The following is a 13,808-nucleotide window of genomic DNA, read 5'->3' as shown; positions in this document are numbered from 1 at the left end:
TTATTAAGTAGTAATTTTCTTATATTTATCATTAAAATTTACATTAAAATCAAATCTTTTATGCTATTAAAATATGTAAAGTAGCACTTTTGTGCTATTTTTATATATTAAAATAACATGTAGATATTTTAAATTTATATTCACAAGACTTTATACATAACTTTAGCTCTACTCTTTGATAAAAATTCAAATATTTGTTGAAAATTAATTGATACTGTCATTATTATTTTTTTCTTTGTTGTAATGTTGTAAAGGTGCCTTCCATATAAAATAGCCAAATAAAAACTGGTTAATTAATAATAATTTATAATAAAAATGACAAAAGTGATCGTAATCAAAACATAAATGTTCATTAATAAGAAAATAGAATCTACTCTTGTAATATAATTATGATAATTATAAAAATGCAATATGCTTAGGCATTTTTAAGGCATTAGAACTCATGAATAAACTTATTTCATTAATTAACAGTCATTAGTTTAATCATAGACCAGGTCTATTTTATAACATGCATCTTTGTATGGAATCTGTAATGAGTTAATTAATATTATAATAGCTAAGTTTCCATTTAAGTAAACTAACATTTTGCATGTAAGTTTGTAAAGTCGCCTATGAACACAACAAATAATAATTAAACTATAAATATATATATATATATATATATATATAAAAGGCAATTTTCTTAAGTAAACATCTTCATTAAGGAAAAAAAATTATTTAATTACAGCTGTATTAATTTGTACTAATGAAAAAAAAAACAAAATAAAATTAAGAAATTAAAATTTAATTTTACTTTTTTGTACAAAGTATTATACTCTATGTTCAATACATTTTATAACTTCTTCTTTTTATCCTTAACACTAATCATCCTCTGACCTTACCCTATATTTTAAATCCTTACATTTTCTATATTTNAACTTGTTTTTCTCAAAAATAAGCGGAACTAAGTTTAAAATCTTGCACGCAAAACTCGATTGGACATTTAAATCGATACAATTTCGAAGAAAATGGGTTCTGCAGTGTAGTAATAATTTGCAAAAATTCTATATCTGAAAATATTATTTCCAGATAGATTAAAGCACGGTCGGATAATTAGGCAATACTTTGCACAATTCGTTCCAACTTGTTCTTATAAAAAATGTTGGGGGCCTATTTTGGGTGGTTTATTTCTCACAAGAACCATCATTCTTCACTCGAATCGTGGTCCACTTCCTTTCGGCTTCTATTTAGACACCTTTAGCACTGACACATATCTCACTCAGACAGCAATTGGGGTAATTCCCAAACGGATTCCAAGTCTACCCCTGGGGTTGTTAGCGTATATTCCAAGCATAAAAAGCAACAACGGTAAAAAAAATTATATATCTAAAGAGAGAAAAGTAGGCAAAGCCTACCTATGTAATCCTACGTATTATTGAACGTGTTTACCACGGTTAAAATAAATAAAATCTATCAAAAAAGTACACTTTTGATCGAAGCCAGTCACCTCTGTTACGTTACCATTTATATGTTCTCCAGATTGCGTTCCCCGAGCTACTATTGGCCCAAAGGTCTGAATAATCTCGAGAAAGGAAGCAGAAAGGTTTAATTTCGACCAATGGAGTAACCGAATGCGTTAGAGCATATCGATCCAGTTGGAGGGTAGCGGAGGATACTGCGCTTTTACAGCCCCAACGGCAGAAGGTGGGAGATGTGTTCTGTCGTGAACTGGACCGTCTGGTTTTCTGCAAGGTTTATTATAGGGAGTAACCGACTTGGTATGTGACATTCGGTAGCCTCTGAGTTTTACTGGATATTTTGCTAATCGAAGGCTACGTGTTGCGCATCTATTGTTTCTGCTCTGTTCTTAGTCAGTGCCAAATGTGTGTGTTTCGTGCCTGTTTGTGGCTTTACGCCGTTTGGACTTCTAAATTCAAGTCGTCTTTAATATTAAATTTCGGTAAGTGCTTTTTTGTTTTTTTTCTTTCTTGTTTTTCCCCTCTTCTTCTTTTTGCCATCTTAACCGCGGTAGATCTTTATCAGAAACACACGTTAAGTCTTTTGATAATTCTTCTAAACACGAGTTACGAACAATACACTGTTTAAAATGGCGTGTAAATTAGTAAATTAATGCAAAACAGAAAGGAAGTTTAGTTAATTAACCATTTAGTAATATCCTTTTCTTACACGGTAATTTTTTTCCTCTCCTATTAAGTGAATGTAAGCATGTAAGACACCGGCGCCTATGTTGTAATTTGATACAGAGAATCCAAACCTACTTAAGAAGTCCTCATTTGGACGAATATGAGGCTTCCTTAAGAGGAAAAATGGCTTTTCTTATTCTTTTTGGCCATTGTTTTTTGTAAGTAACATGACTTTTAGATTGCTATTGTTATCCTAGCGCGATCGAAACGAGTCGAAGTAACCAAGCGCGTTATTACCAACCAGGACAGATTACCTTTTAATTTTATCTAATTATAGTTGGCAAAGCTTCGAAGCCAATATGTTATTTTCGATATTGTAATGAGTTTTGGCATCTTTAAATCATTTCTCACTCTACAAATGTTTGTGGACGTCATAAAAAAAAAGAAGAGGGGAGAAAAACCAAGATAATTATGATTAAAGAAGAAATTAAAGCAGCAGAACTTTATTGTCATTATTAAAAATTAGAAATGGAAGATAGAATGAGTCCGGTTTAATTAAATGGGAACGGCCACTCACCTGCAGACCCTCTAATGCGATGAGTAAGATAGACTAATATCTTCACGCCTGTTAATATATCCAGGCATCTGAAACGTGGTTACGATAACACAATATTGATGGAAAGTGACGTTACTTATCAGATATTTTTGGAAAAAAATGTGGGCGGAGGAAGAGGCGTTGTTCGGGATTGCCCATGTAGACCTACAATTTGTTTTTTTTTTCTTTCTTTCTTCAATGGGAGTTTTTCTTGGAAATTTACATCTTTAGTCTCAGTTTGCACTTCATATACTAAAAATACCTCAGCAATTTAAGTGGAATAACGAATTGCAATGTTACACTACAAATTAGTATGCTTTTAATGTAATAAAACTAGAGCTACTGGCATTTAAACGAATCAAAGGCGGCTAAAGTTAAACTTATATAATTTTGAAAACTTTTTAATCTACTTTCTAATCAAAGAATTCCGAACTGCACCACGCAAACGCCCGAAGAATAAATCTTATAGTTTCTGGTTAGTCCAGCCATTCCAGCACCATTCATCACTTACTATCATTTATCAAAAGAGGTGCTTCAGAATGTCAGATGGGGTTCATTCACACCCTCAAAGATAGAACACTACATCGATTCGATGTTTGTGTGATTTCCAGAATATGGTTCATAACACAATGCCAGACAATCGAATGAACTTTAGGCCCTTTGCTCTACCTGTAGAGGCAATCTACTGACTCCTGGAACCTGTTAGGTAACTTTTTCGGACAGCTGCCGATGCTTCTTCGCTCTTCGTTGTTTTCGGCGGCCATATTCTATGCACGTATCCATCACACAAGTTAATTAGACTGATTGGTGGTGATCGGAATGCACCTTTACCAAAGGATATCTATTTTGCTCCAGGAATAATCTTTAAGGATCCACTCTTTTGGTAGGTTATACTTTTGATTCGTTTTAAATGTTTAATGTTTAGTTTTTGCATGACTTACCACTCCCCTCTTCTATATTACTCGTTTCTACGAAGCAAATCTTTTAAAAAACTCAATTTTTATGTCAGAAAATTCAAGTTTAAAAATGTTTTAAGAAAGGTGCGGCTTCTCGTCTCTCTAGAATCCTTTTCCAAGGTATGATAATAGACCAATTCTATTAAGCTACAATTTTAAGATAATGATAAGGCTCGACAGTATCATTAAGCTTTTATCTCCTATGATTTGCAGACTTATTTACGAATAAATAATATAATGATAAAAGTCAAAATCGCAGCATCTTCATATTAGAAATCTTTTTGATACAATAAAACTATAGCATCGAGTTTTATAAAAAGAATTTAGTACAAACCCTGTTGAGTTACTACGCAAAATGTTTCAGTCCTGAAGTTATAAGCAAAGGTTTCTAAGACTAGTTTGACCTTCTAAATTGCTTTCGTACGTGTTGAAAAGTAAGATCTTCATAAAAAAATATCGTAAATAAAAACAAAAACAATAATATAATGTTAGATAGACGATTAAAAATCATCACGAAAGACCGTGACGTTAGGTCGAATCTCGGTGCGGTTGCATCTAACAACCGCCATAACTGGTTCATTGTCGTCATGAAGGTTTCACTCGTGACATTTGATATTATAAAACTGTTTTTAAAAAGTACTTTAAATCTGTGAATGAACAACTCTCGAGTTGTTAACTATAAACGACACGATACTTAGTTTTCAACTACACAAAGTACAGCCATCTGTTTAGCGTTATGCATTGCTTGTCAATAATAATAATATATTGTTTCCATATAGGTGCAATACGTTACTCATTAAACGGTAATGAATTTTTAAGCTGTTTTAACGACGTGAAAAATTTCCATTGTTCTAAGGCGTAGGCCTACTGTTCTCCGGATGTTTTAGTTATGCTATTTTAAAATACTGTATCATCATTATTTATCTTTTTAAATCTTCCCATGGCATTAAAAGTAACAATGGTTGAATTATTCTCAAAATATAGTTTTCTGTTCACTTAAACTTTATAAATTTTACTGTTTTTTTTCTATATTATATCTAAATTTTGTAGATAATTATGTAACGATATTAGGCCTAATCATCATTTAATTTTTACGACTGATTTATCCATTCTTATCTTATTCATCTTATTCATATTTTTCTAATTTTTATGCAGATATTTTGAATATTTTCATCATTTTTTACGGCTGATATCCAAGTGATTTTCATTTTGTTAAGTGAAAAGTAATTTTATTTTCTAATTTACAGCGACAAAAACCTTTATTTCTGTTGAGAGAAATAAGAAAATTTAAAGAAAAAATCGATTTAAAAAAGATTTTAAAAGTTTCTGATAACTTTTAGATCTTCTTTCCACGGTTTATCTCATAAGAAAATTGCATAGGAGTTGGAATTTAGAATGATAAATCCTCTTTCTGCTGAATCAATAAGTATTTTTGATCAGTTTAAAGAATACAACTGAATGTTATCAAGAATAATCTTTTAATTTAAATCGATTTTATAAATATTTCTTAAATTATATAACAATTTTAATATAATATCTAAGCATCTATATCTCATATACAAAATACAGTGGCCTAGATATATATATATACAAAACTTCTAGTCATTTTCAATTAAAGAATTTTATTTAAAAATAAATAATAATAATTATTATTTAGCCTACGTGACGTGTAACTGTATAATATACTTATTGATTTTCGGAAAAAATTACTACAACCGAATAAGAGGGGATAAACAGGAAGCACCGGATGACAACTTCCTTCTTGTTATTTGACTAATAGCGACTTCCTTCGAGTTTATCCTTAACACAAAAAGAAAGATCTTGTGATCTGTCTCGCCGCATTAACTCGGATTTATATTAAAATTCAAGTGTAGTAGGAATTTTTCTATAAAAATGGCAAAATAAGAATTTCCTGGTTGTCATTTTGAGTTATAAAGAGCACTTACACAGATGGAAATGGGTCAGTCAGCGACCTGGATCAAAAAATGTCAGATGTTGACTATCGTTTGTCTATCTCTCTCGGGTCATTGACTCGAAATCTTTTTTCTGTTTAACAGAGAAGAAAGTGAAAAAGTTTGACTGCTCATCTATCAAATATTTTCATCACCGTTGCCGAGATGAATTCGCTGTAGAGAGAAAAATATTTGGCTAAAATTACGTAGGAGGGAGTTGTGTTTGTTCAACAAAAATAAGTTGACTCCATATTTTCTCATTCAAATTTTCTTATCTTCTCCAATTTCTTCTTAAATATTCTTCTTATATTAAAAAAAAAAAATTTACTTTAATTTTTTTCATAAAAAAATTGTTATCTGAATTGAATATTTAACGAGAAATTCGAGAAGAAAAAAAGACAATTTACATAGAAAATATCTTATCCATTTTCTATTTTAAATTGTATAAATTTACATTCGAAAATTGTATAATTTGCCAGTAAATTCTAGTTTTTAGACAAAATAAACAAAATAATTTATAAATAAAACCCTTCCTATGTATAATTTTAGTTCTTTATTGCTATATATTTTCTTTTTACATTATGAGAACCGTCGTTTTATATTTTTAGGAATGTTTTCCTTGTAAATAAATGAATAAATTTTATATGATTTTGGAACATTACACTGTATATTATTAATGTAACTTACGTAGACCATCGCTTATCCTCTTTATGGATTTACTAATGGATATAGTTTAGCAAATCCTTTGCCTTTAATATACCATAATATAGACGTTATTGCTGTTAAGGATCATGTAACAGCTAGACATATTTGCCATATTTCCAATTATAGAGACCTTCAGACGTGTGTATCTAGTTACATCGTCGTGTATAGTTTGAATGGATGCGTACACTAATGAACTATAATAATCATTATTTATAGACCGCATCGGATAGATTTTATCAAAATATAATTTATTCAAGCTTTGTTTCGAAATATCGATAAATAATTAAGTTTGAAACATTTCGACATTTAATTAATTCGTTTCGAAATCAAAGCTTTGTTAATTATATCGTTGCTCAGTAATGAATTCGTGCTTTGAGTAATTATTGTTGTCACAAATCGGATTCAATGTCATTTCATCTCGTTATAATTATTCTAAACGTCTTCTACGTAAATTTACGAAATTCCAGTTTACAATATATCATAATATAACTCATTCATGAGTTAAAAAATTTCTTATTAATTCCCATTTTATGAATATTTAGCGTGTTTAATGTATCATCATCTTTCATTACGACTTTAGAGACGAAGCGTTAGAAAGTAGAAGAATTCTTTACAGAAAATTACACTTAAAATAATTAAATTAGTAAAAATAAATGTTAAATATTGTAAAATAGAATATTTAAATTCATATTTTTGTATAATTCAAGCGTATAATTTGATTTTAACCATTATATTTTCGTTTTGTAAACAGTTATAGAGAGAAAAATAAGCAAAAATATTACATAAGATTATAGGCAGTTCTTGTATTTTTAGATGTAAATAATTTATGAGAAGTTGTTTAGAGACGTGATTATACTAATAAAGATTGGCTAGAGTTAAAAAGAACAGGAGGAGATATATTTATTTCCATTTGTTTCTGTGTTTTTAAATGAACCAACGTGATGATTAAAAACAGAATTAATCAATATTTGTTATAATCTTTTCGAATGAACATTTTAAATCTATTGAAAAATTCAAAATAATTTTTATTTATTTATTTAATTTATCTATCTTCTACCATTTCTCTACTCCCTATTACATAAACAGGAAGAGTAGTGTGACGAATATTGAAATTTTCTAGCATTAAATAATGTTCCAGAACTTATTACTTTTCTAGTTTTTTCCCCCTTCCTCCCATCAATTTATCAANAACAATTAGTTTCTGTCAAGTTCCTTTCTAACAAATATCGCATCTAGAATTCAATACTTAAGGTTCGAATTTTATATTTTTTCTTAAAATTTGAACAGTAGAAAAGTTTGTAAAAAGTATTGACAGCTTTTAAATAAAATAAAATTATAGTTTGATGTATGTCCATCCTCTAAAAAACATTAGCTACGAGTTTTATTCATGAGTTTTAGCTGATTTCTAGCGAAAAAAAGTGTTGTGACTTCGACACTTCGTAATCTATTTTCAAGAGATTCTAACTTCTTTTTTAGAAAATCAAAATTAATTTTCCATAAAATCTTAAGAAGTGCCATAAAAATCAATCGCTGTTTATTATATGATTATATTTGAGACCAATTTATACAGGAGGAAAATCTCTTTAAGATCTAATGGAAGTTTCTCTCCCTTCTTCTTTTCTTTCTCTATCGACATTCTTCTCTAAAGATAAATTAAGAGCTAAAGAGGATTAGATAATTACTGAACAAATCTTCTTTATAGAGCCGAAATCAAAATTTATTAGAGGATGTGCAATTTATTTGTATTGTATTCAATCTGATAATGCTGATAAGTTACTTAAAAACGTGTTTTTTTTTGAAAAAATATTTCGACGACAGTAATTTGTATAACATTATCGGTGGCCTATTAAATGATTTTTGGTAGTTTTAGTAGTAAAACACTTCGGAATTCTAGACATTGAACTTATTTAAAGGTCAATAATCGCTACTTTTAACACGTTAATAGCGGATCCAATGTGCGAGGAGATTTTATCAGAAAAATCCGGTTTGGCACAAATTTGTGACAAATAAGCTTAATTTACTTGAAAAAATAAAAAAAAAACACAATTTTTTTAAACATTATGACTCAAATTTGCTTATATTAACAACAAGGTACTTATGATAAATTATCACTTCTCATATAGTGTTATTATAAATCCAATACATAAACTGCACTAAATAAAAGAATTTCCCCTGAAAAACATAAGAATTTTTTAGATAAAGGTTACCTAATTTTTTCCTTATTCGCGTATTATACTTCAAGGCCAAAAAGTTATCCCCTTAAATTAGGAGAGAAAGCTCCGTTTAACACGCAAAAATTCCTGTTTTAGAAATGATCCCATTAAATAAATACGGTTATAAAACGTGATTATATAAATATATATTTATATATACATAGTTATTTTCGTAAACGATACGAAGAAATATATTCTAAAAATGATTAAGTAGTGGACAGACACACGACCGCTTGTAGAGAGAAAACGAGTGGAAAAGCGAAATAAATCATTGACCATGCATTAAGTGTAAAGTAGTGAAACTATCGAACGTGTGAATAAAAAGGGGGATGCTAAAATTGTTTGCTTCGAATGTATTATGGGCGTCTTCAGACATTTCAGCTGTGTAGGCCTAACTTGATTGTCTGCCAAGGCAATTTCCTGGTCATTGTACTGTATACTTACCAGCGCCGTGACATTCCAGCTAAGAGTTTTTTGAGGGCTGGCGTTAAAACAAATGAGCCGACTCTTTCCTATTTTTGTTTGCATTTCTTTCATTTGTAGGAGGACGAATGCTTGACGATGTTCTATTATTCATGCTCAAATCTCTTGTGATTTCCATTCTGTATCCCTTCTAACGTTCCTGAATATTAACTTAGGTAAATATGGTCATAAGAGGGATTTTTTTTCCATGGATTGATTAAGAGATACTTTCTGGATTAATTATAAAATCGTCTACTACTAATCTCGGGAATTTTCTTGTTTATGAATGGAAGAACAAGCAGGAATTTTTATTTTCTAGAAAGGTAGAAAATCTAACGAGATACAAAATAAAAGGGTTCTTTTCTTCTAATTTAGTTCTTATTTTTTCTTCTCGTAGAATTGAGAATTTACAGCTTTTTTGCCTACAAATTTTGTGGCGTGTCAGCTAAAAATTCTTATAAAAAAAATACAAATTATAACAACTTTTTAAAGGCAGAAATGCTTAAAAATAAAATAAAATAAATAAATAAATATATATCCAAGTTTTTATATAGAACTAATTACATTGTCTCGTTGCCGGTACAAAATATTTTCTCCTTTCTTCTTTATATTCTGCACATCATCTCCAAACAAGCTGCTGGTGTGGATCGGTTCAATATTTTTACTTTTATAGCCAGTATCGCATCTACATCACTACTACTTATCGCTAAGCGGAAAAAAGCGGGGATACTTTACAATATTTCAATGAATATCTTACTTGTCAACATCCGTCGGCATCCTGTAATATTTTTTACTTAAGCTAGTACACATAGTTTGCTTTATAGATTTAGATATTTTCGTATTTCATTTGCATGCTAAGCGTGCGTTAAAATTCTAAACGTTGTAAGAGCAGCGTACTCGTCTTCTCGACCTTTCATCTCTAAAGTTGCTCGCACCACCTGCTTCCAAGTTTGCTGGTCGACACGAAACGTTGGAAGAGCGTAAATAATGCGAATGGTTCTGCTGTGATGCCAACTTTTGCCGACTTTTATCGGTTTGAAGCCAGTGACATTCATATTCAGAAGCCATACAAAGTGGTAGAGAATGTGGAAGAAATCGCATTGGATATGGGAGGACTGTAGCTAAATATAAAGACGATAGAGACTAAATAACTCATCAAAATTATCTTCCCTGTCAGCTATCGATTTAAGTCAGTAATTAATTTTAACCGCGTTTAGAACGTGGGAGGGATAATTCGTGATCATCCTCACATTTCATGATTAAGATGTGCCTATTCATCATCTTGAAATCTGAGTTTTTCATAAAGAAATGTTATCACTTTATAATCCTTAATGAAAATATCATTTTAATACTTTTATTTAAATTAAATTCGCTTCTGTCGAGGGGAAAAATATAAGGTAAATGAATTTTAAACTAGCAGGAAAAAAAAAATTCATGTTGCGTGATACAGTAAGAGAATGTGTAGGATTTTACTATGTTATTTTATATTCAGTTCGTAAGCTGTTTATTATTTTGATTGCCGAATTCACTTCTTGATTGAAGGTAAAAGTATACATCTTCGTAATAAAGTAGGAAAGTTTAAACGTCGAAATTCTCTTACGTGATGCTTCAAATTAGCAGGAAGCTATGGAGATTTGGATATACAAGACGGCTGAACTAAAATAAATGGTTTTTAAGATTGCAAGTAGGCCCGTACATGGAATTACATTTACATATTTAATGAGAAGAAACACGTTTAGAAAACAAGTCTACCTCGTTGAACTCTCTTTACTTGTAAATATATTAAATTTATCTTTGAATAAATCGCAAAAAACATACTTTCCAACTATTTAACATTTATTTTACGGTAATTAATGCGTATTTATTGTAACTAAAGAGTGATATATATATATTTTTCTGTTACAGATGAGAGCTATTTAGAAGTATAAAGACCTGTCCACATTCACCTTATGTCTCTGTGGACAGGAGACATCCATGTGGGGACTGGCATTCAACTGCCTACCTACAAGGTGACAATGGAAACTGAATCGGTCAGATCCGGTCACAGCGAACAATCGTCAAGATCTCGAAGGAGCAGAGGTCATAGCAGTCATGGAGGAGGCTCTCATCATCACAGTCACAGAAACAGGAGTACCGGATCCGGAAAGCACTCTCTCAGGTCTAACCGATCCGGAAACAAGGAGGAGAGTGGAGAAGAAAGAACGGAAACTGGAGAAGTTATCGAAGTGCAAATACTATCGCAGGACGATAACTGGGGTGATAATACTACCGCCATTACCGGAAACACCAGCGAAAGATCGGCTTCGGTGGATGACATATCCAAATTCGGACGCGATTTCGAACAAGGTTTGGCATTTCGGTGCCAAATGTGGATGGGGACAATCATAGCGGCTCTACTATCATTCTGTGCCTTCATATCACCCATAGTTATGGTAGTGCTACCAAGGATAGAGATGTTCGATTGGAAGATCGATCAATGTGGTCCCGAATGTGATGGTTTGCTCATAAGTTTCTCTTTTAAACTTTTAATACTCTTAGTCGGTTGTTGGGCAGTGTTTTTCAGGAAACCAAAAGCTACCATGCCCAGAATATTTATTTTTCGAGCTATAATTATGGCTTTGGTGTTCGTTTTTACCTTCTCGTATTGGCTCTTCTACGGAGTGCGCTTCCTCGAGAAGAGAACGAATAGCAGCGGTACTTCTTATCAGAGTATCGTGTTGTTTGCCGTATCGTTGGTGGACGCTCTGCTCTTCATACATTACTTAGCCGTGATTCTTATGGAAATTAGACAATTGCAACCCCATTATTTTGTCAAAGTGGTACGATCGCCCGATGGCGAGAGCCATTGCTATAACATGGGACAGCTCAGCATACAAAGAGCTGCCGTATGGATTTTAGAACGATACTACCAAGATTTTAGTATTTATAATCCGTATTTAGAAACCATTCCCACCAAAACAAGAAAGTCTACTTCAGGCTTCAAAGTCTACGAAGTAGATGGAATAGGGAACAATACAATCAATGGACAAACAAGAGCTGTTTTGGCAGCTAATGCCAGAAGGAGAGACACTAGTCACAACGAAAGGTTCTATGAAGAACACGAATACGAAAGACGTGTTAAGAAAAGAAGAGCAAGATTGATTACTGCTGCTGAAGAAGCTTTCACACACATCAAGCGGTTACAAGACGAACAAGGTGAGTAAATTCTACTATTTTTATACCTCCAAAACTCCAAAAAATTAATCAATAAACAAGTTTTTCACAAAAATCTCTTCCAACATATTCATTGAGTTAATCGTATTAAGAAGCCAGCAAATTAATCTTTGACCTCGCCTCTAATTAATTATCCTCAGAATAAATATGAATCAAAAACATAAGTAAAGAAATTCATTATTAATAAGGATTAAATCATCTCTTTTAAATGCAAATCTCGTTAATATGATTGCTTTATCAGCAAAATTTCTATCTTTCTGCAAAAGAAAACGAGATCAAATATTGTTTCAAGTGAAAATTTCTATCCTTTTTTTCTAACCTCCAAAAATATAAAGTACTCTTCGGTGCCTATCGACAGGAAACTGCTTCACTTAAGCTTTACAAATCTTTATTTTATTGCTAGTTCGACGGTTAAAGGAAATGCTTGGCTTGGAATTTTCCCTTTTTTACTACTCTACTTTTCAGATAAGCTCTTTTATATATATAAACTTATATTTCGATAGTTTCGTCAAAAATTTTCGATAACTTAATTCTAAAAAAAAGAAAGAAAGTTTTATTTATTTTAAAATATATTGGAAAGAGTTGAGATTCCAGCAATAAAATCGATAAATTCTCATCAAATTTTGACAATAACATGATCAGTAAGTGACAAAACATGTGCAAGAAAGTTTGAAATCTATAAAACATGTTTATATCTCGTAAATATAGTATCTTTGGATGTAATGGTAGTTTACTACTAGCCAGAAACATCACGTAAAAAAATAAGAGAAGTGGACTGGCGACAGGTAAAAAATGATACCATTATACAACAGAATGTGGATAAAGTAGATTTGTGGCATAATTTATTATTTTGGGAGCGGGAGAGGTTATTTAATTCCCAATAACAACTTTTCGAAGAATGTATTCAGTCGTAAAGTCTTTATATTTAATGTTTCATCGAAATTTATCACTATTGTTTGCCACAAATGAAAATTAACAAGGTTGTTAATTTGCTACACTTGTTCAATCGACGACCTCCTCAAGAGAAGAATTCTAATTAAGAAATCTTCCAGATAAACATGTTTAAATTCTAAACACGATCGTACTGATTGATGTTACAACTTTATACTAAATTCTAACTTAAAATATATATATATATATATTTAGACGTTCTTTTGTTATAAAGATATAATAGTTTCTTATGATAGAAAAAAAAGTTCTCTTTACGTCGGTGTATACTTTAGAGTTTAGACGATCCCTTACTAAATAATTAGCGTAACTAGATACCGAAAATCAATTCTTTTAGATGCTAAAATCTCTTTAGTAATTAAATCTTTAATTAATTCAACAAGAGAAACTAATTAAGAATTTATTTCTGTTTATTGTTAAAGATAACGTTTGACGAGTGGAAAACAATAAAAGTTATAGTCTCTAGCATCCTCCTCTTCGCATCACGTTTAATTTTATTCTTGATTTTTCTTTGCTTGATTTAAATATATTACTTTTATCAGATTTTTAAAGGTTATTTCTCTATTAAGAATTTTTTTAATTGATGATTACGCATGTTAAATATTTAAGATAATCGATTAACTTAAAACCAATTAAAAAAT

General features: G+C 30.9%; 1 protein-coding gene across 3 annotated transcripts in view; it reads left to right on the top strand.

Moving 5' to 3' along the window:
- Positions 1-13,340, top strand: part of LOC111625847 (vang-like protein 2-B) — a 42,457-nt gene extending 29,117 nt beyond the window's left edge. The window contains exons 1-2 of one of the 3 annotated variants that reach the window (XM_023369092.1): positions 983-1,939; positions 10,912-13,340. In XM_023369092.1, the coding sequence (XP_023224860.1) occupies positions 10,956-12,209 (1,254 nt within the window). In that variant the 5' untranslated portion in view covers positions 983-1,939; positions 10,912-10,955 and the 3' untranslated portion in view covers positions 12,210-13,340. Of the gene's footprint in view, positions 1-982; positions 1,940-1,980; positions 3,602-10,911 lie in introns of those variants that run through there. The other 2 variants (XM_023369104.1, XM_023369098.1) reach the window with 2 other exon arrangements.
- Positions 13,341-13,808: the final 468 nt, after the last annotated feature.

The sequence above is a fragment of the Centruroides sculpturatus genome, unplaced genomic scaffold, assembly GCF_000671375.1.
Source record: "Centruroides sculpturatus isolate CEXI.00-Female unplaced genomic scaffold, Cexi_2.0 scaffold181, whole genome shotgun sequence".
NCBI classification, from domain to species: Eukaryota; Metazoa; Arthropoda; class Arachnida; order Scorpiones; family Buthidae; genus Centruroides; species Centruroides sculpturatus.
This window is presented reverse-complemented; position numbering and strand designations above follow the sequence as displayed.